At 51.2% G+C, this 27927-nt stretch overlaps 1 protein-coding gene across 1 annotated transcript; it reads left to right on the top strand.

Annotated features, from left to right (window-relative positions):
- Window positions 1–1041: 1041 nt before the first annotated feature.
- On the top strand, window positions 1042–27904 carry Cand2 (cullin associated and neddylation dissociated 2 (putative)). The gene is made up of 15 exons (XM_055604197.1): window positions 1042–1145; window positions 6768–6911; window positions 7546–7700; window positions 8661–8784; window positions 9811–10076; window positions 12057–12162; window positions 12332–12474; window positions 14234–14526; window positions 16409–16550; window positions 16863–18365; window positions 19900–19995; window positions 22464–22633; window positions 24208–24372; window positions 25704–25811; window positions 27067–27904. Exons 1-15 carry the CDS (start codon window positions 1078–1080, stop codon window positions 27292–27294), a joined length of 3711 nt encoding a protein of 1236 aa, XP_055460172.1. The 5' UTR covers window positions 1042–1077; the 3' UTR covers window positions 27295–27904.
- Window positions 27905–27927: the final 23 nt, after the last annotated feature.

The raw sequence follows: 27927 nt of genomic DNA on the forward strand, positions 1-27927 counted from the left end.
CACCTGCCAAGTTCTGGAATTATAGGCATGAGGTGCCCCAACACTGCCCCCCCCCGGGGGGGGTCCTTTACCAAGCTGAAGGCGTGTCTCGGTGGCAGAGCAGTACCAAAACAGAAAATTTAATACAGCTAAGAGAAAAGTTTCTTAACCTGGTATGCTGTCGAATGTCTTGAATCTTAACACTTGGGAGGCAGAGGCAGGCAGGTCTCTGAGTTTGAGGCTAGCCTGGTCTACAATGTGAGTTTCAGAAGAGCAAGGGCTACACGGAGAAACCCTGTCTCAAAAAACAAAAAAAAAAAAAAACAAAAAACCCCAAAAAGATAGAAGTTTCTTTCTATCCGGTTGAGTAAAAATAGCCAAGAGAGGTTGTGTGGCTCTCCCAAGGACAGCAAGCCAGGAAGCAGCCTAGCAGAGACTTAAAGCCAGGCTTCCTGTCCAGTTTACACATGCAGACACACGCACACACTCCTAACTCCTAACTGGGGGAAACTGTGATCAACTTCGGGGAAGGGCTGTTGCCTAAGGCTATAGGAACCTGAGGTCAATCCTGACTACAGTGTCAAGTCCCTTCCGTTCCCTGTAAAATAAAAACACCCATTCTGACAGCGTGGAGGCCTGCTGTGGCTGAATGCACCTTCCACCTGTGTCTGGCTCTCGACTGGCTACCTTGGGGACTCAGAGGTCCAGTGAAGGGTGCTTAGACTTGCTTGACGAGCTTTGCTTAACAGCTCCTGTTTCCCGAATGCTTGTAGATGAGAAATTTGGGGCTCAGAGAAGTGTAGCCTGGTAGAACCTAGAACTGCCATCCCATGTCCAAGCACGCGTGAGTGCCGTCGAACAAACTGAAGGGGTCCACAAGGCAAAACCAGGAGAAGGTGTGGTCCGGGCTTGATGGTGAGCTCCCTGTCTCTGGAGTGTACGAACCCACGCGGAGCAGAATTCTCCGGGAGAAGCCCTTCCCGGGACATGGGCGTAAGGGAGACCGAAGGGGCGTGGCCGAGAGGAGGGGCGTGGCTGAGGGGAGGGGAGGCCTCGCCGCCATATTCGCTCCCGCCCGCAGCCCGCGGAGCAGCCAGGATGAGTACCACTGCCTTCCACATCTCCAGCCTGCTGGAGAAGATGACGTCCAGCGACAAGGACTTCAGGTGCGCCCTGCGGCGGCCCGGGGCTCGTTTTCAGGGGCCTCATCCCGTCCCGACCGCTCCCTACCCTTCCTGGCCCCTTGCAGCCCCCTGCGGGAGCCCCCTCCGGCTTCTTCGCCCGGGCCTGGCTGGGCCTGCTGCCCTGTTGCAACAGCCCCGCCCCCAGCCTCTTCCCGCCTTGGCTGTGCTGGGCTCCCAAGTCCCCCACACCAGGCGCCCCCCAGGCTCTCCAGTGAAGATCCCGTCGTCCTCTCCTTGGAACCCAGTACAGTCCTCCTCTGACCCCCATTGAACTCTGACCTTCACTGAAACAGACCCCTTCCTAAACAGGGCTATCCGTTTCCGAAACCCACACTTCTTGCCCAGTCTCTAGGTTACCCCATTCCTCCCAGCCTGTACCCCTTCCGGGTGGGTCTCCTAACCTTAACTTTTCTTTCTTTCATCTCTTTCCCTTCATCCCCTCCCACTTCTCCATTCCATATTCCTCATTCCCCCTCCTCTTCCAAGAGGTTAAGTTAATCATGGTTTAGAGCAGGAAGCAAAAGTTGAGCTGAGGGCTACCTCTCTCCCCCATTTTCTTTCTCTTTCCCTTCTCTGCAAGCGTCCCAGAGACACAGAAACAGAGATGCCAAGAAGGATGGGAATATCTGGTGCAGCCCCTCATCTTGCAGGGGAAACTGAGGCTCAGTGACAAAAAAGGGTTGGCCCATGGTCCTGTAGCCAGTTCTGTACCCTCAAGTTGACAGGATACTGCACCCACTCTGAGTCCTCTGTCACATTAGTTATTTCTCCTTTTACAAGCAGGGAAACTGAGGTTTGGGGACATAAAGGGCCGAAGATAGGACCAAGCAGAGGTGGAGATGTCAGCGAGGTTCTGAATCTAGCCCATCAGGGGGGGTCCCTGAAGCCTGTCTGTGTGTGAGGTTTACTGTGTCCTGTAAATCCATTCCTCAAAATCTCTCTGCAGCCCCAAGCCCCGTGGGGGTAGTAAGGTTTTGTACCCTTTGCGCTGGCTCCAGATCTTGGCAGCCATCCCTTACTGGCTCTGTAAGTGACAGGCAAATTACTCCACCCCTCCTGAAGCTGAGGCTGCTTATACTCTGTGATTTAGGTACCAGGTAAGTGCCTAAATGGGGTAGGCCCTAGTAGAGTGTCCTCTGAGCCTAGGTTCTTCCTGTTCTCCAGAGGCCTGGAGGGGCCTTTGGCTTACTCAAAGTCACACGGCCTGCCAGGGCTGAGGGAATGTCCCCTGGGCCTATCAGGGAGTTGGTCGTACCAGCCAGGGCCTGAGAAGCCCTTTAAACCTGTCCCTGCCAGCAGCCTCGAGGACACTTAAAACCAGCTTGAGCATATGAGAATAGTGTCTATTTTTAAAAGTTTGAATACCAGGAGCCTGAGTCCCCCAACCAGCTGTCCAGGCACCATGTGGCCCAGTATCCCAGAGTGCTGCCTCTCAGATGACAGGAGCCCATGGTTTACGGTTCCCAGAGAGGAATGACTGACTGGGGTTCTAGGCAAGGGACGGCAAGCCTTGGTTCCCAGTTTTGCTTGGGGCTCAGACTCAGACAGGGAAAACCAGGAACTTGAGAGATCTGGCAGGAATTTACAAATCCTGTAAATTCTGTTTGACACTACTGTTTGAGGAGACGCACCTCATTCTGGTCTTCTCTGGTGCCGTGTAACTTCTCAGAGCCTACCTGTCTCAGATCGATCTAGTAAAAGCCCTTGGGATGCTGTGGGAAAGGGGCAAAGACAATTTCCGTTCTATATATGGAAAAACCGAGACTCAGGGTCAGGGAGGCCGCTGGCCAAAATCTGCCCGCTGATAAAGCAAGACAGGTATGTTTATGTAAAGCCTCACTCTGTTTTGGAGCTCTAGCCTTTCAAGTTATTATCACCACCACCCCAGCACCATGGCGTTTCCTCCGAAAGTGATGTCTGCAGCACTAAGGTGTTTGAAATGCTGAGGTTTCTTTCTGGCTGTCGATTTCTGGGTTTGGGTTTTCCACAAGGCTGTTTGGCTCTTAGTCTGTGCTTCTCAACCTTTCTAATGCTGGGACCCTTTAATACGGTTCCTCATCCCCCAGCATAAAATTATTTTGTTGCTGCTTCATGACTGTAATTTTGCTACTGTTATGGATCGTGATGTAAATACCTGATACACAGGATATCTGATAGGTGACACCCCCCACCCCGAAAGGGGTTGCAACCCATACCACTGCTCTAAGCTCTGTTGAGCACTCACTCTCCTGCCCTCACCCTTTTCCCTTGTCAGACTTGTTCTTTGCTGAGCTTGGAGTGTCGGGGGTGAATCTTCTAGGTGCCAAGGATTTGTGTGCATGCAATTTGTATGCAAGATGTATGTGTGCAGAATTAAGTATATGCGTTTGTGTGTACCTGTGTGGAAGTATGTGTATTCAGATATGTGTGTATTTGTCTCTGTGTGCATGTGCATGGTGTCTGTGGGTGTTTTGTATGTGTGTAGGGGTGTTGTATGTCTGTACATGTGTGTCTGTGTGTGTGTGTGTGTGTGTGTGTGTGTGTCTGTGGCAGTCGTGGTCTGATGAAGTGCTCTCACTCATTGCTGCACAGGAGAGAGGTGCTGTCGTGGAGGGGTGCACAGTCCTGAAGTGACCAGTCTAGGGAAACCGTAATGCTTAGGTGTGTGTAGATCACAGTGGTCGAGATCATCCCTGAATCAGAAACGTTTGCGTTCAACTCTTGCTGGCTCTGCTAGTTGGTTTTTGGTCAGGTTGGCACAACCTGAAGTTGGCTGAGAAGAGGGAACCATAATCGAGAAAATGCCTCCGTGAGATTGACCTACAGATAAAACTGTAGTACATTTTCTTAATTCGTAATCGATTAATTAATTAATTAATTCGTAATCGATTGGGGAGGGCACAGCTCCTTGTGAGTGATACCAACCCTGGGCAGATGGTTCTAAGGTATATAAGAAAGCAGACTGAAAGAGCCATGGGCCACAAGCCAGGAAGCAGCATTCCTCCATAGCTTCTCTAGGCTTGCAGGGGCACGCCTTTAAACCTCTATGGCCTCTGTCTCAGTTCCTGCTTCCAGGTTCCTGCCTTGAGTTCCTGCCCTGGCTTTCTTCAATGGTGGTCTGTGGTGTGGAAGTGCTAGCTGAAATAAAGCCTTTCTTCCCCAACTTGCTTTGGGCCATGGTGTTCATCACAGCAGTAGGAATCCTGCCAGAGGCAGTGAGTGAATAAGAGTTTGACAGGAACATTGTTATCTGGGCCCTGTGCAACAGAACTTCAGAAAGGCTCCAGAGCAAACATCTTTCATCTTCAAGCACCTGGGTGGTAGATGCGATGGCAAGAACACCCTCCTCTCTTCCAGCTCAGCTTCCTGCCTTTTCTCAGTAGCTTCAAGCTGATCTAGCTGTTAAAATTAAGAAATGGTGGCAAGGACAGGGTCCCTTTAGGCTCTGTGGGCTGCCATGACATCAAACAGCAGGTCCTGGCTGGCAATATGAGGCTTGGGACCCCACTCCAGCGGTGACAGATTTTACCCTAGGAGACTGGGACAGGAAGCTGCCTTTCTTTGGACTCCTCTTTATAGCATTTCTCCTGCCCTGGCTCATTTTCCAGGTGCTAGCAAAAGCTAGCAAGCATGGTGACCTGTGGAGATAGGTGCACTGGAGAAAGGGCACATGACTTCTGCAGTTACTGTGCTAGGTAGGGACTCAGCCATATTTAGAGCTTCTGTCTCCAGGAGAGAAGTCATTTAAATGGCGTTCAGATCTTGATGAGCAAATTGCCCTGGGGAAAGCGTGTTTGCAAGCTGCACACAGCCTGAGGACAGCCAGCTAAGTCCTCTGCTGTATCCTATTCATTTTAGCAGGAGTGATGGCTTGTGAGGCCCCTTCAGCCCCATTCTCTATTGCCTTCTGACTTGAACTCCCGTTGCCAGCCAAATGCTCAGGACAGAGCTGCAGGTCTTTTCCAGAAGGCCTCAAAGACTGGGGGCTCTGAAGCCCTTGGCTCTGCTCCTATGGCTAAGGAGTGTATTGGTCAGCTGTTGGCTCCCGTCTTCAAAATATGCCAGATACCCATCAGTGTGGCTTTTAAAGCGTTCATGACTAGCCAGGCATAGTGGCCTGTGACTGTAATTCTAGCACTTGAGGCAGGGGGATTTTCATGAGTTTGAAGCTACAAAGTAAAACCGAAACCAAAACAAACAATTAACCAGGGTTGTCCCTGGGCACCACCTAAGAACTTGGAAATACATGTTCTTAGACCAGAACGTCTCCCTTTGTGCTGAGGCTGCAGCAGGGTTTGCCGTGATGAACAAGCCCCGTGCATGAGGGGTGTGGATTCAGAGTGCTTGCCAGGGGCATGGTGTCTCAACAGTGTGCATCTATGCATCTAGAGGTGCTTCTTTTCCACACCTGACTCTGCCAGGGTCTGTCTCACACTCAGGCATTCACAGGCCACCTGTTACAATGAGATGTGAATGACATATGGCATTTGCTGGGTATGTATCGTGGACCCCGCAACGCTATAATCAGAGTGCAACTCTAATTCACATTTGTTTTCTTTTTTTCCCCCTAAATTTAAAAAGATTTTTTTTAAGGGGGCTAAAGAGATGGCTCAGCGGTTGAGAGCACCGGCTGTTCTTCCAGAGGACCCAGGTTCAATTCCCAGCACCCACATGGTGTTGTACAACATCTGTAACTCCAGTTCCAGGGGATTGGACATGCCCACAGGCAAAGCACCATTGTACATCAAATAAAAAATAAATAAATTATAAAAAGGAAAAAAGGATATTTTACAAAGATATTTTTATTTTCTGTGCGTGAGTGTATACTGTGTATACAATGCCCATGGAGGATGGAAAAGAAGGTCAGGACCTGGAACTAAAGTTACGGATGGTTGTGAGTCATCTGTTGTGGGTGCTGGGAACCAAACCCAGGGCCTCTGAAACAGGGTTTCTCTGTGTAGTCCTGGCTGCCCTTGACCTCACTATGTAAATCTGCCCACCTTTGCCTACCTCTGCCTCCCGAGTGCTGGGATTAAAGGTGAACACCACCGTTGCCTGGCCGGCAAGTGCTCTTAGACACTGAGCCACCCCAGCCCATCCATCCTCGGTTTTCAAACAGGTAAGCTAAGGGTTGGGTGGGGGGGCAAGTGACTTGCACAGATTCTTATTTTTCAAATGGCAGTGGCAGGAGCCCCTCCCCCAACCCCCAGGCAATGAGCATTTAGCCCAGTGGTTCTCAACCTGCAGGTCGAGCCCCCTCGGAGGGTCTCATATCAGATATCTCGCATATCAGATATTTACATTTTTTTATTCCTAACAGTAGCAACATTACAGTTATGGAGTAGCAGTGAAATAATTTTATGGTTGGGGTCACCACAACATGAGGAACTGTGTTTGCAGCACTAGGAAGTGTAAGAGACACTAATTTAGCCAGTCCTCTGTTTCACCCTCCCACCCTCTAGGAGTTGGTCTAGTTGAGGTGTCTCTGCCCACAGCCCTGGTTACCCACCTGCCTTTGAACCCTTGCCCTGAGGTTTACTTTTGGGGAACTCCGAGATAGTACACCAATCTGTCAGGGCCTAGAAGCTGCTAGACAGCCCTCTCTCTCCCTCACCCCAACACCAGGTTCATGGCTACCAGTGACCTGATGTCAGAGTTGCAGAAAGACTCCATCCAGCTGGACGAGGACAGTGAGCGCAAGGTGGTGAGGATTGTGCTGCGGCTCCTGGAGGACAGGAGCGGGGAGGTGCAGAACCTGGCCGTCAAGTGGTGAGTGCAGTGGGCGTGACTGGAGGGCGGGCCATCGCTCCTAGGAAACAGCCTGTGAGAACCAGCAGGCAGTTCTTGGGCCCACCACAGGGCTGGACAGCGGCTTAGCCCGCGTCCCTCAGAGGTAGACCCTGCGCCATGAGTTCAAATCTAAGTTTGTGGGACGTGATCCAGGAAGTGGGAAGGGAAGTAAGGAAGAGGGTGGGGGAAGAAAGCCTGCAAAGGGGGTTCCGCAGCCTTGACAGATCTCCAGGTGATGATCTGCCACCAGGCTTTGAGAAATAAGGCTCCAGATCTCAGGATGGTGACCAGCAAAAGCAAGTGGAGACCAATTAGTCGTGCATTGGAAGGCCTCACCTAGAACCTCTGGGATGGCCCAGCAATCTGTTTAGTAATCCCCTGGGGTATGTGACACCAGCCCAGGTGTCACTTTGGGGCACTGTGGGGCTTTGGGTGAGATGCAAATCACAGGCTTGGGGGTGCACTCCTTTCGTAGCAGAAAAGGGTCCCCTGTTGAACTGAGGTCTTTTCGTCAGCTCGTGTCCCCACAAACTTGAGAGGACCAAAGCAAGCAGCCTGACGTAAGGCATGCCTGGGTCTTTTAGACGCTTTTCCTTTCTTTCCTCTGTCTCAGCCTGGGCCCCCTGGTGGGCAAGGTGAAGGAGTACCAAGTGGAGACCATTGTGGACACCCTTTGTGCCAACATGCGGTCAGACAAGGAGCAGCTCCGTGACATCGCTGGCATCGGCCTGAAGACCGTCCTCTCAGAGCTGCCTCCAGCCGCCACAGGTACCCAGGCCCTGGGCTATGTCTCAGATACTAGGGCCAGGTCATTCCTCTCTGGGAAGCCCACACCTGTGTTCACGGTGTGGCTCCTGTGTGCTTTCTGTTTTACCTCACACAGTGCTTACACCTACACATTGAATATCATTTATATTAAAGGTACACACCTTTAATCCCTGCACTCTGGAAGAAGAGGCAGTATGAGTTTGAGGTTAGCCTGATCTGTATAGTTCCAGGACAACCAGGGCTGAATAGTGAGACATAAGAAATAAAAAGGACTCAGAGAAGCTGTTGTCCCTGCGTGGTAAGGAATTCAGACCCAGATCAGTTTAAAATCCTGGCTGCCTGTTTGTTAGGAATGCTTCCAGCCACAAGAATGAGAACTCACAGCAGCTTAAAGACCTGCCATGATCTCTGAACCGCCCCTGCTGCTACTCCTCCTCCTCCTCCTTTGCTTCCTCCTCCTCTTCCACTTCCTCCTTTTTTTTCTGGTGATAGTGCTGGAGAGCAAACGCAGGGACTTACGTGTGCCAGGCCTAGCCACCTCCATTCTTGTAGCAGTTGTTCTGTAAGTCATTCTGACAGGGTCTCATTCTTTGTCCATGTTCGCTCCCCTTTGGAAGAAAAGACACTTTTTCCCAATGGATTCTATTCCACTGGAGCTGTGTCACCTGGCCATTGCTAGCAGCAACGGCCTGGGAAAAGAAGTATTTAACGCTTCCCTCTCCCTGGGGTAAGTTTGTGAGCCAGCCAGCCACTCAGCATTGGTTTGTCAGCTTCCCTAGCTGATTCCTGTAGTTGTTCTTTAGGACCTTGAGACCTTCAACCACCAAAGCCCAGGCTTTCTTGGACCACTGGCTTCTGGGGGTTGTGGGTTCAGGAACACAGCCACGACACAAGCATGCCAGAGTTGGGAGCTGCCTTTCCAGCCCAAGGCCTTACCCTGCCCTCTCATGCCCTTCATAGGCTCGGGGCTGGCTATCAATGTGTGCCGCAAGATCACAGGCCAGCTCACCAGTGCCATCGCCCAGCAGGAGGACGTGGCTGTGCAGCTGGAAGCCCTGGACATCCTCTCTGACATGCTGAGCAGGTGAGCAAGGCCACTTTGGGCAAAACAGGTGGACAGGCAGGATTGAGAGGAGTGGCCTGAATGGCAGGCCCTGTGCTTACGACGCCTTAGTTGCCCAGCAGCTGTGCAAAGAAAAGCAGCAGTGTCACACTATGGAGCAGGCTCCGGGAGGTCATTAGTCCAGGGTCACACAGTCAGTAAGCCTCCCGTGGCTTGTGCGTTTGCTCTGGGGGCAGGAAAAGTCAGGTGCTAGCCTGGCAGCGGGCCTGCATCGCTCCTGGGGAGGGATTCCCAGGCAGGTGGGCAACTGAATATAATATTTGAGTGATTAGGTCAAGTGCAGGGCCCAAGCCCAAAAGACCCCAGCATAGTTGCAGGACAGGGTCCTCTTAGTAGCTGAGGCTTCAGGGGGCCTGAGTAGATCTAAAAGCATCACAGAGGGAAGAAGCAGGAGAAAATTGTGGAAAGTTTCAGGTTTAGGGCTCAAGGAGACACTGATGCAGATTGTCCTTCTGATTAAAAGATTAGAAGGGGGCCTGGAGAGTTGGTTCAGAAGTTAGGAGCACTGGCTGCTCTTCCAGAGATCCTGAGTTCAATTCCACAGGACACTGGGGAGCCGTGGTGGGATTAAGGGAAGAGTGATCTAGTCTGTTAGATCTTGTACCATTCAGTCTCTGTAAGGAGGGTAGACTTGTGGGGATGGATCCTGAGGCAAACCTCAGGTTCCCAAGAATTTGGAACATCCTCACTGGAGCCCCCATATCCAGCCCACTGCTCCTGGAGCTGAGAGATTGGACACCTGGGCCCAGGTCTAGGACTTAGGATGTTGACTGAGGAGCGTTCAGAAGGAAGTCTCTTTCGCAGTCTCTTTCCAATTACTTTCCTGTAGTGAGTAGTTCGGTCACTCCTCACAGTTGGAGGGGTTCCTTGCCCCTTCCCAGGGGTCTTTGAATATCATAAGTAGGAGGTACAGAGAGAATGGGGCTGCAGACGCAAGCTGCCTGCATGAGGTGCCTGGCCTAACATTTCCTCCTGTCCCGTCCCCAGGCTAGGTGCCCCACTGGGCACCTTCCACGCCAGCCTGCTGCACTGCCTACTGCCCCAGCTGAGCAGCCCACGCCTGGCTGTGCGCAAGCGCGCGGTTGGGGCGCTCGGTTACCTAGCAGCCACCTGCAGCACGGACCTCTTCGTGGAGCTCGCTGACCACTTAGTGGACCGGCTGCCCGGCCCACGCGCGCCCGCCAGCCCCACAGCCATTCGTACCCTGATCCAGTGTTTGGGCAGCGTGGGCCGCCAGGCAGGCCACCGCCTAGGTGAGGGGGCTGGAACAAAGTTCTGGGTAGGACCCGGTGGGTGGGGGCAGGGGTTGTGAGCCTAGCAGGAGTATAAATAGGCTTTCCTTTTCCTGGTCTTATGTCTCTTGCGTGTGGTCTTCTGGGAGTGACTTCTGTGACCTGGAGGTTCAGGGTAGTCCTTGCAAGTCATTATATCAAACCCTTATATAGAATGTGTTCGAGCTTTCTGCTTTCACAGGCAGGAACCTGTGAGCTAGGTTTGGAGTCTTTCCGTTTTTATTAAGAATAATAGATCTACAGTTAGCCACAATGTTTAAAGTGTGCACCACCACACACCTGTGACCTCACGTCACAGTCAAAACACTCAGCATTCCCACCATGCCTCCCCCAGCCCCCAATTTCCATCTCTGCCTCTGCCTTTCCTCAGATAGCCACCTCAGAATGAAGGTGATGCCACCACGCTTCATCAGATATGGTGTTAGCCACAGACACGATAGGCAGGTGTTTAGAACAAATTAGAACAAGACAGTGAGAGTAGATAGGGATAAATAGCATAAACCAGCCCTCCCATCTCCTGGCTCCCACCCTCAGCAGCTTCTCCTTGCCTAGCATGGATCTGGAAAAGAGGCTGAATAGGCTTAGACTTGGGCTCATGTTTGGTTGAATATCATGTTATGATATTCAAACTGAGGTCCCAAGGACCCAAAAAGGTGTATAAAGGAGTGTCTCAGAAGCTGGAGAGATGGCTTAGTGGTTAAGTGTGTTTGCTGCTCAGTCATGAGGACTAGAGTTCAGGTTCCAGCATCAGCATCAGGCTGCCAACAAATGCCAGTAATTGTAGCTCTAACAGACCTGACACCCTCTTGCCGTCCTTAGGCAACTTACACATACATATATAATAAAATACACTTAGAAGGGATGTCTCCTGCTTAGCATATTCCTTCGTGCAGAGTTGGATGGGGGTGGCTGAAAGAGGGCTAGGCTAGTAGATCCACTCAGGAAACAGTCCTCATCTCAACCTCTGGGTTGAGACCCCTTTGCAGGTAGAATGACTTTTTCACAGGGGTCACCTAAGACCATTGGGAAACACAGATATTTACATTATGACCCGTAACAGCGAAATCACAGTTATGAAGTGGCAACGAAACTAATTTTGTGGCTGGGGCCACCACAGGGTGGTGGGTCGCAGCATCAGGAAGGTTGAGAACCACTGTTCTAAAGCCTGGGGACGAGGCAGAGGCCTCTCTTGCTCTCCCATCTGCAGCTCACACCTTAGTGTAGGAATAAGGCACAGCTCTCATAGTGACTGAAACATACAAGCCCCATCTGCGCAAGGACCAGGCCTCAGCTTTACCTGCATCATTGTTCACTGGTTTCTGTAAAAGTACAGCGTTCTATGCCTGCCCTGAATGATGTCATCCTGAATGATGACACAGAGACCTGTTATATGTATTAAAAAGCTTCAGCCTCTATAGCTGGGCAGATACCGAGCCGTTCTAACCCGCCAATGCTGGCCTGGTATACTTCCTAGCCACCTTAGTCTCACCCGGCTCTTCTTTCTCTATCCCTGTAGTGCCTCCTCAGATCCCACCTGAGACCCTCTGTCTCTCCTTTCCTCCCACTCCTCTTCCTTGCCCCTCCTCCTCCCTTCTCTTCTTTGCCCAGAAGTCCTGCCTTATCCTCTCCTGCAACACGCTAAGGCAGAAGATGCTTCATAATAATGACGATGCCAAAGTCCCTACTGCAGCCAGATCTCTGGGTACAGAGATCAGCATTTGAACACACAGTGCACACACACATCCTCCAGCAGGTTTCCACACCATGATGATCAGTCTTTGCCAGAGGCCCGCAGCCCCATGACACACAGGTAGCAGCCAGGCAGATCCCCTCAGCTTGCCTCTAAATTCAGTCAGCCCTGCAAGGGCAGAGTTGGGCTGAGGCTATGGGCTGGTGACTGAGGGAAGGTCTGTGTACTTTGGTGACCCTTTGGCTCTGCAGGGGCCCACCTGGACCGCCTGGTGCCCTTGGTGGAGGAGTTCTGCAACCTGGATGACGAGGAGCTGAGAGAGTCCTGCCTCCAGGCTTTTGAGGCCTTCCTAAGAAAGTGAGTGTGCAGCTGCACCAGAAGACAGGCAGGGGAGCTCTATGGGGCATTGGTAGGGATGAGGAGACAGAATGCCAGCCTCAAAACAGTTGGCTCTTGGGACTTTTTAGATCCTACCCTTGCTCTGTCACACTGGAATCCAGTGAGGTCACCCCTCCTTGTCCCTCAGGTGTCCCAAGAAGATGGACCCTCATGTTCCCAACGTGACCAGCCTCTGCCTCCAGTACATGAAGTATGACCCCAACTACAACCATGACAGTGACGAGGATGAAGAGCAGATGGAGACTGAGGACAGTGAATTCAGTGAGCAAGGTAGGTGGACAGCCTGTTGTGAGGGAAAGCAGGGCAGGGTGGCCAAAGCAGCGGCTCCATCAGGCCTGCCTGGATGGATGTTGCTCTTTTCTAGCTGTGAGGAAGGCAGTGTAGTCATCCTCCTGCCTGCCCAGTTAAATAGCTGGGACCAAAAATACTTGGGGAAAGAAGCTGGTCTATACTCAACACATAGACAGTGGTGTGATGGCTGCTGTTAGGATGCTTACGTATCAAGTGTTTTGTATTTAGAGGTGACTTAAGGCCGGGAATGGGATGTGTAGAGTATGTGTGACTACCCTCAGATGCTCCCACAAGTCCCAAAGGACAATTCTCACTTCCTGAGCAGCCACTGGTATTCTAAGCCTTTCCCTTCATATTCCTCATAGTGACCCTGAAACCTAGAGGGAATCATACTCCTATTTCAGACAGGGAAGCAGAGGAAACATCCAGAAATGACGTAGCCAGGATTAGGGACCAGCTCTGACAGACTTTCCACCTTCAGCTACTATTTTTATAAGTAGTTTTCAGGATGATGCTTTCAGTTCAGTGCCAAAGCTAGAGGTAGAATGTTGGGTACTTGGAGGAGACAAGTCCAGATGAGGGCTCAGTGGCTTCTTCCCTGAGGTCCTTTCTTGGAGTCCTCTACATCACTCAGATTTCGTAAAGGCAAGGTACACATGAAGCCTAGGGGCTTCAGGCCCTGTGGGGACCTGAAACAAAATCAGATAGGCATTCCGGAAGCCTTGAATGCTAAGCCAGATGCTGAGTACTTTCTTAACAGTAGTAGAGAGCTAGGGATTTTCTTGAGGGGTGGCACAGGGTCAGTTAAAGTAGATATGTGCTGAGCTAACCAATGGGCACTGCCTACTGCAGCTTGTCCGGATTTTTTTGCTTTCTGAGTCTTACTTAACTATGGAATGGCAGAGTAGGAACACCTGGTCTCAGATCCAGGATGAAGAGGGGTGCCTGTCACCTCAGAGTCTTACATTCTCCCCTCGGGAGGTGGATGGGGTTGTTCCCTGAGGAGGTCTCTCACCCTCTCTGAGCCTTAATCTTAAGGTCTGTAAAATGGGGCCAGTAGCTCCTTTGTTCTCATAGGTTGTGATCTGCAAATTCTCAGGCTTATAGAGCAGAAGGCCTCACATATCTGTTCTTTCTTTGGTGTTTGTCTCTCTGAACACCTTTGAGATCAGAGCCTGTGATTGACCAGGACTGGGTTAGCACGGAGGCCACAGGAAGGCTGCCTTTCTCTTTGGAAATCCCGTAAATGAAAGGGCCAGACCTGAAGCCAGAGGATGGACCAGAGAGCTTCTCCATGTCTCCACTACATACTCGGAGGCCATGTCGTTCATTTTTAGAACAGGGCAGTGTCTCACTAAGTATTCCATGCTGGCCTTGAACTTATGATCCTTCCATCCCACCTCTCCAGTGCTTGGATTAGAGGCCTGAGTCAGCGTAGCAGTCCATTTTCTTCCTTGATGTAGTCAGACAAAGATCTGGAGGCAGGAAGGGCTGTGCTGACGTGTAGGCAGTCATACAGTGAATCAAGCCACTTCTTGTCTCTTGGTCCCAGTTCTTTTCTCTGTGATGGGGAATGATCCTTGCCCCACAGGAGTGATTGTGCATCGAAGGGTGCACTGCCATCCTGGGCACCCCACGGGTGTTCACCAAGGGAGCTGGCATTCCCACTGATCAGAAGGTGAAGCCCAGGGCAGGGCTGATCTGAGTCACGGCTCTGTGTGTCTGACTCCTGCCCCAGAGAGTGAGGACGAGTACAGTGACGATGAGGACATGAGTTGGAAGGTGCGCCGAGCAGCAGCCAAGTGCGTGACGGCCCTGATCAGCTCTCGGCCCGACCTCCTGTCCGACTTCCACTGCACTCTGGCACCAGCGCTCATCCGCCGCTTCAAGGAACGGGAAGAGAACGTCAAGACAGACATCTTCGGGGCTTACATCATGTTGCTGCAACATACACGGCCCCCTAGGGGATGGCTGGAGGCTGTGGAGGAGCCTACCCAGACTGGCAGCAACCTTAACATGCTTCGGGCACAGGTGGGCTGTGTTCTTACCCACCCTCCTTCCGTTCTTCCTCCCCACTCCCATCCCTTCACTTACTGAGAGAGGTGGTGTGAGCACCTTTCTGTGCCCAGCCTCGGTGTTCAGATGGACCCCTGCTTCATCCTTGGTCCTGGGATAGGGGATACTGAAGAGAAGGGAACTTCTACATCTCTGTACAATTATGGTTGAAGTCCTTACTGGCTTTAAGTCGTGAATTTGCTGTTAGTGTAATAATGCCAGAGCCTATGTCCCTCTAAGAAAAGAGGCTTACTTAGCTCAGGTTTGAAACACAGAGTCCAAAAAGCATGGTCCCTGCCCTGGTGTGGATTGCTTTAGCTGTGTGACATCTTTGCAGGCAGCATGAAAATAATACAGAAGGGATCCCATGGCAGGCAGGAAGCTGGAACAGTGAGGGCTAAGCCCTTATTTTATACTAAACCTGTCCAAGAGAATTATTTCATCCTTTTTTAGTGACTTCCTGATAATGCCACCTTTTAAAGGTCCCTCCTCTTCCTAGTACCACCACCACACTAGGGACCAGGCTTCCAACATGTGAGTCCTTATGGGACACAAGCTTTATCCAAACTGTAGTATATGCCTAGGCTGGGTCACTAGGTAGTTGGGAAATGTGCCAGCTGGATCAGAGATAGATTAGTGCCACGGACCAGCCCAGTCAGGCTCCCTGCGTCCACGGCAAAATCAGAGGTTTGGATGTCAGGAAGGCACAGTTTCAGGTGAATGACAGTCAGAGACCACACCGAGATGGTTTTGACCCTGCTGTAACTTTACTGAAGTCAGGCTAATAATTTTATAGTAATTACATAAGGAAACACCTTAAAGTTGGCATATTTCCCAGAACACTTAGATTTTTACCAAGAATACAAAGTTTACATTTTAACTCAAAAATGTAGTCAAACATAAAGCAGTGCCCACAAGAAATCTTGGCCTGAAAACTTTTTGATCAAAGCAAACAAAGGGAAAGAAACCTCAAATGCAGTTTCATTATTGCTAACCAATGAAGAAGAAAGTCAGGAGCTAAGTCAGATGCCTGCCAAAATCTTTCTCTGCATCAAAGTCTAAATACACCTTTGTTAACCATCCTCCCATATGTCTTGCTAAAGATTTACCATCTTCCCTAGGAACAAGACACTAAAGGGGGGCAAGCTCGAGCCAGCTGTACTTCTCATGCTATTTTTTCCTAAGGAGCCCATTATTTTTTCACTATTCTTATAATGCTTTTAATACTAAATCTAATTCACTACTTCTCTTAAAACTACTTTTCTTCTACCCTATTCTTATTAAAGCTTTTGGTAATCTATCAAAACTATATTTCCTTGAGTAGTTAATTGTGCTGTTTCAGGAATCATAGAGAAAGATCAAAAAACTCATTAATCCAGCCCCATAACCATGACTGAAAAAGCGTAGAGACCCTAGTCTGCGTCTTTTTAACTTAGGTGGTCGGGGAGACCTGCTATTGACCTCCAGGGAGCGAATTTCCGAAGAAAGCGTGTCTCCCGCCCTGTAGCACAATCTATTGATATGCTCCACTGGCGACGCTGGAGTGGGTGTAGCAGATTAGGGTGGCACCAACGCCACTGGATCCAGGGGTAGATGGGGAAATTGTCTAGGTAAAGAGAAGGGACCACGTGCTGAAGACGGCTAGGCTCTGCTTCCCCTTTATAGAGGTAGAGGTGACAGCCAGGCTGCTGGGTCACCTCGAGCCTGACAGTTCCTCATTTACAAGATGGAGGCAGCCATCACTGGCTGCAGATTCTGAATCAAGTGACTAGTGGGGACTGGTGGGCACTGAGGTGTCTTTGTTGCAATCCTTCTTGGGGAGGCCTGGCTGGATCTTGATCTCCCCACCTGCCCACAGGTGCCCATCGTGATGAAGGCCCTGCAGCGGCAACTTAAGGACCGGAATGTTCGGACCCGCCAGGGCTGCTTCACCCTCCTCACTGAGCTGGCAGGGGTCCTCCCTGGCAGCCTGGCAGAGCACATGCCTGTGTTGGTGTCAGGTAGGCTGGGCTGCAGCTGGCTAGCTGTTTTCTGGGCTGCTTCTACACCCCCTATCTTGAACCCTCAATCCCTGAGAGCCCAGATAATATTTCTGGGCTTGCCCTGGGTGATGATGGCCCATGGTGGTCCCTCCCCCACCACAGAGAGAACAAGGCTGCTTCCAAGCTTAAGGTGAGTTCTGGCCTTGTTTACCTCAGCTCTGGTGGCCTCTGGAAACTTCTGTCTGGAAGCTTTGGGTACTTTGGTCCAGTGCACATGCCTGCTCAGACTGAGCCAGGCTGAAGAGCCCTAACCTTGCTTCCTACCCACAGGTATTGTCTTTTCACTGGCCGACCACTCCAGCTCCTCCACCATTCGGCTGGATGCCCTGGCCTTCCTGCAGGGGCTTCTGGGTACGGAGCCGGCTGAGGCCTTCCACCCACACCTGCCCACGCTCCTACCACCTGTGATGGCTTGTGTGGCTGACCCTTTCTACAAAGTGGCAGCCGAGGCCTTACTGGTGCTCCAGGAGCTGGTACGGACACTGTGGCCACTGGATAGTCCTCGACTGCTGGACCCTGAGCCATATGTTGGAGAGATGTCCACAGCTATTCTGGCGCGACTCCGTGCCACTGACCTGGACCAGGAAGTGAAGGAGCGGGCCATCTCTTGTGTGGGGCACCTTGTGGGTCACCTTGGTGACCGGCTTGGAGACGACCTAGAGCCCACCCTTATGCTTCTCCTGGACCGCTTACGGAATGAGATCACGCGGTTGCCTGCTGTCAAGGCGCTGACGCTGGTGGCTATGTCCCCACTGCAACTTGACCTGCAGCCCATCCTAGCCGAGGCCCTGCCCATCCTGGCCTCGTTTCTGCGCAAGAATCAGCGGGCACTGCGGCTGGCCACACTGGCTGCCCTGGATGCTCTGGCTCAGAGTCAGGGCCTCGGCCTGCCTCCGCCTGCCGTTCAGGCTGTCCTGGCTGAGCTGCCTGCTTTGGTCAGCGAGAACGATATGCATGTGGCCCAGCTGGCTGTTGACTTCCTCGCCACGATGACCCAGGCCCAGCCCGCCTCTATGGTCAAAGTCAGTGGACCTGTCCTGGAGGAGCTGCTGCGGTTGCTGCACTCACCCTTGCTGCCTGCTGGGGTGCTGGCAGCCACTGAAGGCTTCCTGCAAGCACTGGTGGGAACCCGCCCTCCATGTGTGGAGTACTCGGAGCTCATTAGCCTGCTCACTGCACCTGTTTATAACCAGACTGGGGATAAAGGGCCCGGCCTGCACAAGCAGGTGTTCCACTCACTGGCCCGGTGTGTGGCTGCCCTCTTGGCTGCCTGTCCTCAGGAGGCTGCAGGCACTGCCAGCCGCCTGGTCTGTGACGCCAGGTCACCCTACTCAAGCACAGGAGTCAAAGTCTTGGCATTCCTATCCCTGGCTGAGGTGGGCCAGGTGGCTGGGCCAGGCCCCCAGAGGGAGCTGAAGACTGTGCTTCTGGAAGCCTTGGGGTCTCCCAGTGAGGACGTGAGGGCTGCCGCCGCGTATGCCCTGGGCCGTGTGGGTGCTGGCAACCTGCCTGACTTCCTGCCCTTCCTGCTGGCACAGATAGAGGCGGAGCCCCGGCGGCAGTACCTGCTGCTGCATGCACTCAGGGAGGCCCTGGGGACTGCCCAGCCTGACGACCTGAAGCCCTATGTGGAAGATGTGTGGGCGCTGCTCTTCCAGCGCTGTGAGAGCCCTGAGGAAGGCACTCGGTGTGTGGTGGCTGAGTGCATCGCCAAGCTAGTGCTTGTGAACCCTCCCTTCCTCCTGCCTCGATTCCGGAAGCAGCTTGCAGCAGGTAAGGGCACAGTGGCCCAGGTTGGCCCAACACGAGGCAGGTGGTTGGTCCCCAAGCATCTATACAACTCATGCAGATCATTGGAGAGGGAGTCACATGTCTGTTAATCAAGAAAACGAAGCCAGATGGAAATGTACAGGCTTCCTTTGGCTTGGTCTCTGGGGTAAAGGGATAAGGAGTTTTTGGTTTTCGGTTGTTTGTTTCTTGAAGTTTTACCTATTTTATGTTAAGGGTGTTTTGTCTGTACATATGTCTGTGCACCATGCACATGCATTGCCCTTAGAGGCCAGAAAAAGGCATCAGATGCCCTGGAACTAGAGTTACAGACAGCTGTGACCTGCCATGTGAGTGCTCAGAAACAAACCCATGTCCTCTGCAAGAGTGGCCAGTGCTCTTAACTGCTGAGCCACCTCTCCAGCCTTAGGGGACAGGGTTTTTTGATGTGCTCCTACCTTAGGCAGACCTCTCTCACCCAAGGGGACTGCAATCACAGATTTAACTCACCGGGATCAAAAATATCCCAGGAAAATATTGTGCCTGTCCTGAACATACGAAGACTTTTCTTGTCTTTATTTCCTTTTTCAAAAATTATGTGGCTCGGCAGTTAAGAGCACTGACTGTTCTTCCAGAGGACCTGGGCTCAATTCCCAGCACCTACATGAAAGCTCACAACTGCCTATAACTCCAGGGTCCAACAGCTTCACACAGAATACATGCAGGCAAAATATCAATGCACATAAAAATAAATAAAAACAATTAAAAATTACGTGTGTGCGTGCTGCCATGGCATGCACATAGAAGTCACAGAACAACCCATGGAAGTCAGTTCTCTCCTTCTGTCATGTGGCCCCCAGGGCTTGAAGTCAGGTCATCAGGCTTGGTAATAAGTGCAAGGGCCATCTTGCAAGCTTTTTTTCCAAAACAGGATAGATTCAATATAGACTATGTTGTTGACGTGTTTATGACATTGTGACTTGAGTTCTTTGGGGATCCCATTGGCTTCCAGCCTGCCAACAGCTCCCCTGGCCTCTGCTGTGTGGCCTTAAATGTAAGCTTGGCCTCCTCTGAGCCCCTCTTTCCTGTGTAAAACAGACCAGTAGTCCTTCATAATTCTGTTTGTTTTTGAGGCTACAGAGGGATTCACTTTGTAGCCCGGGTTGACCTTGAACTCCTGAAGATACTCCTGGGTCCTTGGGACAGGTCATCACCGCCACACCTTCATTGCTTTCATTTTCATTTTGCTATTGAATGGAAAGGATGTCTGAAGAATGCAGTGTGGTCTCAGCCCAAGGAGGACTTTTCCGCCAGGTCCTAGGGTTCTGTTTGCACCTGTAGGGTGTGCCAAGACCCAGCCACTTACTCTCCTAGCTGCAGGAGGAAGACCTGGGCAGATTCAAGGCTGCCATGGGGAACAATCATAGGGACTTCCTGGGAGGAGCTTGTTTCTCAAGTAGGGAGAGAGTATACTGTGTTTTGATGACTTCAGGCCTGTAGGTTGTCCCCCTGCCCCATGCTGTCGCCTCTTGTCTTGTAGGTCAGCCGTACACCCGGAGCACGGTCATCACTGCAGTCAAGTTCCTCATCTCCGACCAGCCACACTCCATCGACCCCCTCCTGAAGAGCTACATTGGTGGGTGTCCCCCCTTTGTTGTCTTGACTGCAGTTAGTACCCCTCACCCTGGGTCTGGAGCACGGCTAGGACATCTTACAAATTAGCCAAGGGGATCACACTCAAAAGCAACTTTCTGTGATGGGCAGCAGGTCAGACCCTTGAGTGAGGGGATATGCCTTCAAATCCTTGTGTTCCCACCAAGGCTCTGGCAGGCCTCAAATGCCCTTTCTTACTGATGAGTCTTGCCTCCTCATCTGTCCAGTGTGTGCAAGAAGCTTGCTGGGTTGGGAAATGCCCTCTAAATGCACAGGCCCTGAGGATGAAAAACAAGCTGGAGCTGCTGAGCCCCCACATGATCAAGTTTGAGGGAGCCCTTCTCGGGGGGCCTTCCCAGGGTAGGCCAGGCCCTCCCTTGGAGCCTCCTGCAGGACCAGGCTTTTTGTCTTCAAAGCCCAGTGCCATACCAGAGTCAGCCCTCCTCTCCCAGCAGGCAGCCCAGCAGAATGTAGAGGGAGGCCGAAGCTTACCTTGCTTTGGCTTTGAAGATTGACCCGTAAGTAAGTGAGGGCAGGCCATTTTGATCTCAGCCGTAAAATGGGATGCTGACACACAAGCAAGAGCACTATGGCAGGCCAGAGGGCCAGTGGCATGACTACACTTGAGCTGGAAAATGTATCCTTGTTGCAGTCTCATGGCCTGACCTCTCAGGCAGATTCCCTGCCTTGATGAGCTGCCATGATTGTGTGTCCAGAGGCCCCCTAGTGCGCTCTAGGTTTTGCCTAATTATGATTTGATTTTATTTGATTCTTCTTTCTTTTTCTTTCTTTCCTTCTTTTCTTTCAAGATTTATTGATTTATTTATTTATTTATTTATTTATTTATTTATTTATTATGTATATAATGTTCTGTCTGCCTGTACACCTGCACGCCAGAAGAGGGCACCAGATCACATTATAGATGGTTGTGAGCCGCCATGTGGTGGCTGGGAATTGAACTCAGGACCTCTGGAAGAGCAGCCAGTGCTCTTAACCTCTGAGCCATCTCTCCAGCCCCTTGTTTTGATTCTTATTAGTATATGTGTGTGTTTAAGATTTGTCTTATGTGCAGTAGTGTTTCACATAAGACATGCTGTGGGCCACGTGCATGCCTGGTGCCTGTGGAGATCAGAAAAGGACACTCGATCCCCAGAAACTGGAATTATGGGTGATTATGAGCCATCACGTGGGTGCTGGGAACCAAAGTTGGGTCCTCTGCAAGAACAACCAGTGCTCTTAACTGCTGACTCATCTCTCTGGCCCTCTAATCTGGTTTGTTTTTAGAAACGAAGCCATATAGCCCAGGCTGGATTCAAACTCATTGTATATGAGCATGACCTTGAACTCCTGATCCTGCCTTTATCCCCCAAGTGCTGGGATTACAGGCAGGGGCCACCACCCTTAACATGTTTGATCCTCAGTTTTGAGCTCCCTGGGTCGGTTACCATGAGAGGCCCTTGGATAACACTCATCAGTTAATTCTCATAGCCCCAGCCTGGTCAAGAGCACTGGCCCCATTTTACAAGTGAGGAAACTGAGTCCCAAGAGAGGGTTCATACTTGTCCAGTCCTTAGGCTGTGTTCTCACAGAAGCAGGAAGGACCATAGAAACCAGCATAGCGGGGGCTGGAGAGATGGCTCAGTGGTTAAGAGCACTGTCTGCTCTTCCAAAGGACCCGGGTTCAATTCTCAGCACCGATATGGCAGCTCACAACTGTCTATACCACCAATTCCAAGGGATCTGACACCTTCACACTAATGCACATAAAATAAAATAAATTAAAAAAAAAAGAAAGAAAGAAACCAGCATAGCACCATGCGGGCCCCAGGTCCGACTGCTAGAAGACTGCAGTACATCGGGGTCACATGACAGCAGCATGCCTTGTGGCTGGTGAAGATCACTCTGGTCATGAGTTGCAGTGTAGGCTCAAGTTTCTGTGCTCTTTATTCTGGAGGAATCTCAGTAGTAGCACAAATGCTCAGCATGTGCAAGGCCCTGGGTTCCGTCCTTGGCACTATCCCACATAAATAAAACATGGGCCAGATTCCCAGAAGGCCTGCTCAGGAGCCCTGGCAGGTTAGCGCTTCAGACCCCTACCTATAGGTGGCGCTCCTTGTCATCCCCAAGGCTAAGGCAGGAAGATGACAGAGCTGGTGCTGTTCAGTGAGGATCTGGCTCAGAATAAAACTGTCTCCTGGCCCGCTCTCAGCCCCATGCTTCAGTTGCTCTCAAGTCTTACTCCTAAAAGTAAGACATGAGAGACCTTCTGCCAGGAGGTCAAGGCCGCCGAAGCCCACTCTTAATCGGAAGGCAGGCATTCTTAGGTGGACTGTGAGGGTGTTGTGTCTGCCCTTCAGCCTGCGTGACTCACAGTGCCCAGGTCTCCAGGTCCAGCGTGGAGGTGGCTTTGTGTCCTGCTTCTGTGACCTTTTTTGTCTTGTCACTCTGCAGCAGAGTTCATGGAGAGCCTGCAGGATCCAGACCTGAATGTGCGCCGGGCCACACTCACCTTCTTCAACTCAGCTGTGCACAACAAACCGTCACTGGTCCGGGACCTGTTGGATGAAATCCTCCCCCTCCTCTACCAGGAGACCAAGATCCGCCGGGACCTCATCCGAGAGGTATGGGGCAGCGTGGGCACCTGGCATGGCCTAGCGCCTTGTTAGCTGTTCCCTTGAGCCTCCTGTTCCTTGCTGGCAAGGCTCACTGAAGACTAGAAGTGAAGCTCACACGGGCACCAGAGCGGCATGGCCCCAGTGATGTCATGCCCAGCCTTGGTCCAGTCTGGGCACCCTTTAGTGCCCTGAGCGTCATTATCCCCTAGAATAAGTAAGAAGAACTCTGGGCCACAGGGATATGCCCTAAGCACTTAGAGCAGCTCTGATGCTCATGGCACATGTTCAGTGTGGGCATCCTGGTCCCCAGTGTGATGCCACCTGTGACAGGTCCTGTTTAAAATGCAGGCACCCCACAAATACTATCTGAAACTGTCTTCAGGCATATGAAGAAGGCGCTTATTGGACATAAATGGAGTCTATATTTATAATTGGTCCCTTCCCCAAGACGTCTCTTTGAATGTCCAAACATACCACAATCCAAACAGACCCAACCCCCTGAACCTCCAGTCTCAGGCACGTGGGGTTATTGGGCTGCAGCGTCAGCGACTGTTGATGCTCAGCCAGAGTCTCAAGTCCTGGGACTCAAACAGCTACACCCTCCTTGGCTTCTGCCACCGAGGCACTCAGCCTGGCCTCCAGGAGAGAGGTGGTTAGGAGAGCCAGGTTGGTGGAGAGAGTTAAAGGGGCAGAGCTCTATCCCCTTGCATCTGTCTCTTGAATGCTGAGATCAAAGGTGTGTGCTGCTGTACCTGGCATCAGATAGAGTTCTGGAGGCCAAAAGCCTAGTGTCTGCCCCTGGGCTGAAACCAGGCTGTCTACAGGACACCTCACTGCCTCCTGCAGTCCCTGTGACACCAGCATTTCTGGTGGAGCCATTACACCAAGCTCTGCCTCTGCGGTCACAGGGCATGCTTCTTACCTGTATAATCTCTTCAGTTGGGTTTTGAGGCTGAAACTTTACTGTTAGACGCCAGACTTCATGGTTAAAAGATTCAGAGTTTGGTTAAAAGACCGAGTCTGGTTCTGCCAGTTATCAGCTGTATGTCCTTGAGCATGTCAGTTTACCTCTCTGAGTCTTAGTTTCCTTGTATGTTTAGTGGGCTTGATAATAGCACCTTCTTCCTGAGGGTTTCGCTTTTTTCTTACGTAATCTAGGCTGAGAATGACTGAATTCTGCTTCACCTCCTGAATGCTGGGGTTACAGATGTGCCATCGTGTTGTTTATTCAGTGTCGGAGATCAAACCCTGGTCTTTGCGTGCTGGGCAAGCACTCTACCCTCCAAACCATATGCCCAGCCTTCCTAAAGTGTCGGAGTCCAGCAGAGGGTACAGCTCAGCTTAGAACATGTGCTTCAGTGTGCAGGAAATGCTCCACATGCAAATCCCCCCAAGGGCCTGACACTCTGCCTGCTCAGTGGGCATGACAGTCTGGAGACAGGATGCTGCAGGCTGAGCTGAGTCCCAAGGCTTGAACATGTGAGGTGTGCCTTGGGGCCAGAATGCAGTGCTGAGCAGGTGGAGTGAGTTGCAGAGGGAGGGGCTCTGCACCCCAAAAACCTCGGTCCTTCTTTCTGCAGGTGGAGATGGGGCCCTTCAAGCATACCGTAGATGACGGGCTAGATGTGAGGAAGGCCGCCTTCGAGTGCATGTACTCCCTGCTGGAGAACTGCCTGGGCCAGCTGGACATCTGCGAGTTTCTGAACCACGTGGAGGATGGGCTGAAGGACCACTATGACATCCGGGTAGGCGGCTCAGAGCAAGGGGAGCCAGGCACCACGAGGCCCTGGCCTGTTCTTCCCACCATCTTGTACCCATGAAGGCAGCTGTGCTGCTTCCTATCAAGAACAAGGAACTGGCTGGGCAGTGGTGGTGCACACCTCTGATCCCAGCACTCAGGAGGCAGAGGCAGAGGCAGGTGGATCTAACTAACTAACGAAATAAAAGCCAAACAAACTACCAAACAAAAAAACTCAAGGAACTAGGTCTCAGATGTTTCCCAGGGCATGCACTCTGGGCACACTAGATCCAAGTCTTCTGTAGTGTTCAAATGGCTTAAGCCATTTTTGCTTTGTATTAATTTGTTTTAAATGTTACCGACATTTAAAAAGCAAGAGATTCTACATGAAAAACAGTTGTTTCTTTTGAAAACAACCCATAATACTAGGTAAGTTCCCACATTGCCATTGTATTAGTCTGTTTTCTGGTTATTGTTGTTGTTATTATTATTAGTTTTTTGGTTTTTTTGTTTTGTTTTGTTTTGTTTTAGACAAGGTTTCTCTTATAAAGCGCTGGCTGTCCTGGAACTCATTATGTAGACAAGGCTGGCCTTGAACTCACAGAGATCCACCTGCCTCTGCCTCCCGAGTTCTGGGATTAAAGGCATGTGCATCCCCACACCTGAACTGTGTTTTGTTGCTATTAAAAAAATAACCTGTGGCTGGATATTCTTAAGGAGAGGCCTATTTAGACCTTTTATAAAGGCTCAGAACCTGGCGTTGGCATCTGCGTGGCTCAGGTGGCATTGCAATGGCAGGCACCTGCAGACGTTCACATAGTAGAGCCAGGCATGAGGCATGCTCATTTCATCATTTACTTTTATGGGAACTCAGGTCCTCTGAGACCTAAATTAACCCCTTCCAGCTGTATCATCTCCAGTGACCTAGCCACCTCCTGCTGAAGGTTCCATCACCTGTCAGCATCGCTATCCTGGGATCAAGCTTCTAGCCCACGGGCTTTTGTGATACACCCGAAAGCCTGTCTAAACTGCAGCATGTCCAAGCCCGTGTCAGTGGGAGCTGAGGAGCTGTTATGTTCCATGGCAGAGGGAACTGCCCCTCCTATGCCTTTTGCTATACGGCCATCCCCACACAGCTAAGAGTAGCTGGCAAGATGCAGCATCATGACCTTCATCCCCCATAATAGAAAACTAAGACCCAGAGAGGTGGGAGCCTTGGGCAGGGCTCTGGCAGGACTTGGTTGTGGGTTTCTGGGGTGCAAACCTCCACTTTCCATTGGATCTGCTGCTCTGTGTGGGTGCTGTTTCACCAAGAATTCTCTTTGCTTCCTGGGCCAGATGCTGACCTTTATCACGCTAGCCCGGCTGGCCACCCTTTGTCCTGAGCCTGTCCTGCAGCGGGTTGACCGCCTCATGGAGCCACTCAGAGCCACCTGTACTGCCAAGGTAAGCCCTGCCCTGCCACGCCTGGGCCCTGGAGCCCCTGTCAGGTTTGTTTAGTCAGCACTCACTGTACCATGTGCACTACAGTGGTAAGCTGGCTGTTGCCCTAGAAGGTTCTCTTGTTGCCCAGGTCTCCATAGTTTCCCAGGCTGTGATTCCTTCATTAAATACTTCCTGGGTGTTGGGCTGGGAGAGGGATCCAGGGTACAGTGCTATACATGCTGGCTTCCCCAGTCTCTGCAGATCTGAGCTGGGGAGCTAGGCCTGGCTCCTGGGGTTGACTGACTGACTGACTGGCTGCTGCTGGCCAGAGCCACTGCTTATACGGAATGTCTCAAGTCTTGAGGGGAACGTGGGGTAAAGGCATCATGTAATGTTGGGAAAATCCCGGCAAACTCCTGGTCACACTGAAGACCTGTGAAAGAACATGCGCATGCGTGCCTGCAGGCATGCATGTGTGTTGCAAATGTGTTGTTTCTGCGGAGGCCAGAGGTGGACTTCAGTTGTCTTCTTTGTAGACCAGGCTGGCCTGGAACTCACAGATATCTACCTGCCTCTGCCTCCCGAGTTCAGGGATTAAAGTGCGCCACGAAGCCTGTTTTTTTTTTTTTTTTTTTTTTTTTGTTTGTTTGTTTGTTAAGTACTTCATCAACTGACCCATCTCCCTAGTTCCCTCTCTGAGTTTTGAAAGAATTAGATTTAGCCAGAAAGAGGACCAAGAATTTCAGTTTTTTGGAGAGACACTCGGAGTAGCAGCTTTGTTGTCCTTTAAAAAAACAATCTGTTCCCCAGGTTGACCTTAAATTATTTAATGATCTCAAGTGATTCCTTCCTTCTGTCTTGTCTTCCACATATTTGAAACTATAGACTTGTGCCAACAGGCCCAAATTGTTATTCTTTCCATTTTGTGTGTGTGTTGCAGGGAACACAGACCCTCCTGTAGCCCAGGCTGGCTTGGAGCTCAACATATAGACAAAGAAGACTTGAATTCCTGGGTGTGCCACTATACCATATTTGATGTGGTGCTGGGTCAGGCCCCTTTTCCTTGCTGAGGACATCAAACCCAGGGCTTTGTGCATGCCAGGTGCATACCAAATGAGCCACATACCCAGCCCCAGTTGTGATTTTTTTCAAGTAGCAACACATTAGCAGAGAAAATGAAATCTGATATCGATCAGATTGCTATTATGCCTTCATTAAACTGAAACCTGTTTTAAAATGGTAACAGGCTTAATCAGGACACTGTCTCCCTCTGCAGGTCAAGGCTGGTTCTGTGAAGCAGGAGCTGGAGAAGCAGGATGAGCTGAAGCGCTCCGCAATGCGGGCAGTGGCTGCCCTACTGACCAGCCCTGAGGTCCGGAAGAGCCCCAGCATGGTTGACTTCTCTGCCCAGATCCGCTCCAACCCAGAACTCACTGCCCTCTTCGAGAGCATCCAAAAAGACTCAGCCTCCAGCCCCAGCGTTGATTCTATGGAACTCAGCTAGCTGTCCAACAAAAGCTTCCTCTTCTACCCCATAGGCCTTCTTGGCCTCTGCTGTCCTTCCACTCAGCCTCAGTGCCTTTGCTAGGGCCCCTACTCAGCCCCAGTGCCCGAGCTGGGCCCTTTAACTCAGGACAGTCCTTTACAGTTGGGTAATGCTCCACCAACCTTACATCGCACCCCTTCCGTGTTTAGAACCCAGCACTGGTCTGTCCGAGACCAGAACCCAAGCAGGGGGTTGGCTCCCTGCTTCATTTGCTTTGGACTCCAAATGTCAGACATTAGCACCCTGGCCATGGCTGGGGCTGTGTAGAGCCTGTGCAAGCTCTGGGCCTAGGCCCAAGAGAACCAGTTTATACTTCCTGAAACTCAAATGCCTCATTTTTAATTAGCAGAGTAGGAATTGTTTACAGGGAAGATGGTGTGTGTGTCATTGGGCAGGCTCAGGCTGCTATTTGAAAACATCTCTAACCTCACCACCCAGGTGTTAACGTCTGTATTCTTCCCGAGGTGTGTAGTTTGTACTGAAAATGACAGGCCAGGTTTTTTTGTTGTAAAGGAGAGCACCACCACCGCCAGTTTTGTGATCTGAGTTAATAAAGAACAGACATGAAGCTCTGCTCGTGGTTCTCCTCTC

The sequence above is a fragment of the Psammomys obesus genome, unplaced genomic scaffold (genome assembly GCF_907164565.1).
Source record: "Psammomys obesus unplaced genomic scaffold, mPsaObe1.curated_primary_1811, whole genome shotgun sequence".
In the NCBI taxonomy this organism is placed as follows: domain Eukaryota; kingdom Metazoa; phylum Chordata; class Mammalia; order Rodentia; family Muridae; genus Psammomys; species Psammomys obesus.

Excerpts from the sequence above, each read along its gene's own strand:
- Cand2 (XM_055604197.1), top strand. The coding sequence starts at position 1,078 with ATGAGTACCACTGCCTTCCACATCTCCAGCCTGCTGGAGAAGATGACG. Across the intron at positions 14,527-16,408 it reads TTAACATGCTTCGGGCACAG|GTGCCCATCGTGATGAAGGC; the intron begins GTGGGCTGTGTT and ends ACCTGCCCACAG. Across the intron at positions 16,551-16,862 it reads CATGCCTGTGTTGGTGTCAG|GTATTGTCTTTTCACTGGCC; the intron begins GTAGGCTGGGCT and ends TCCTACCCACAG.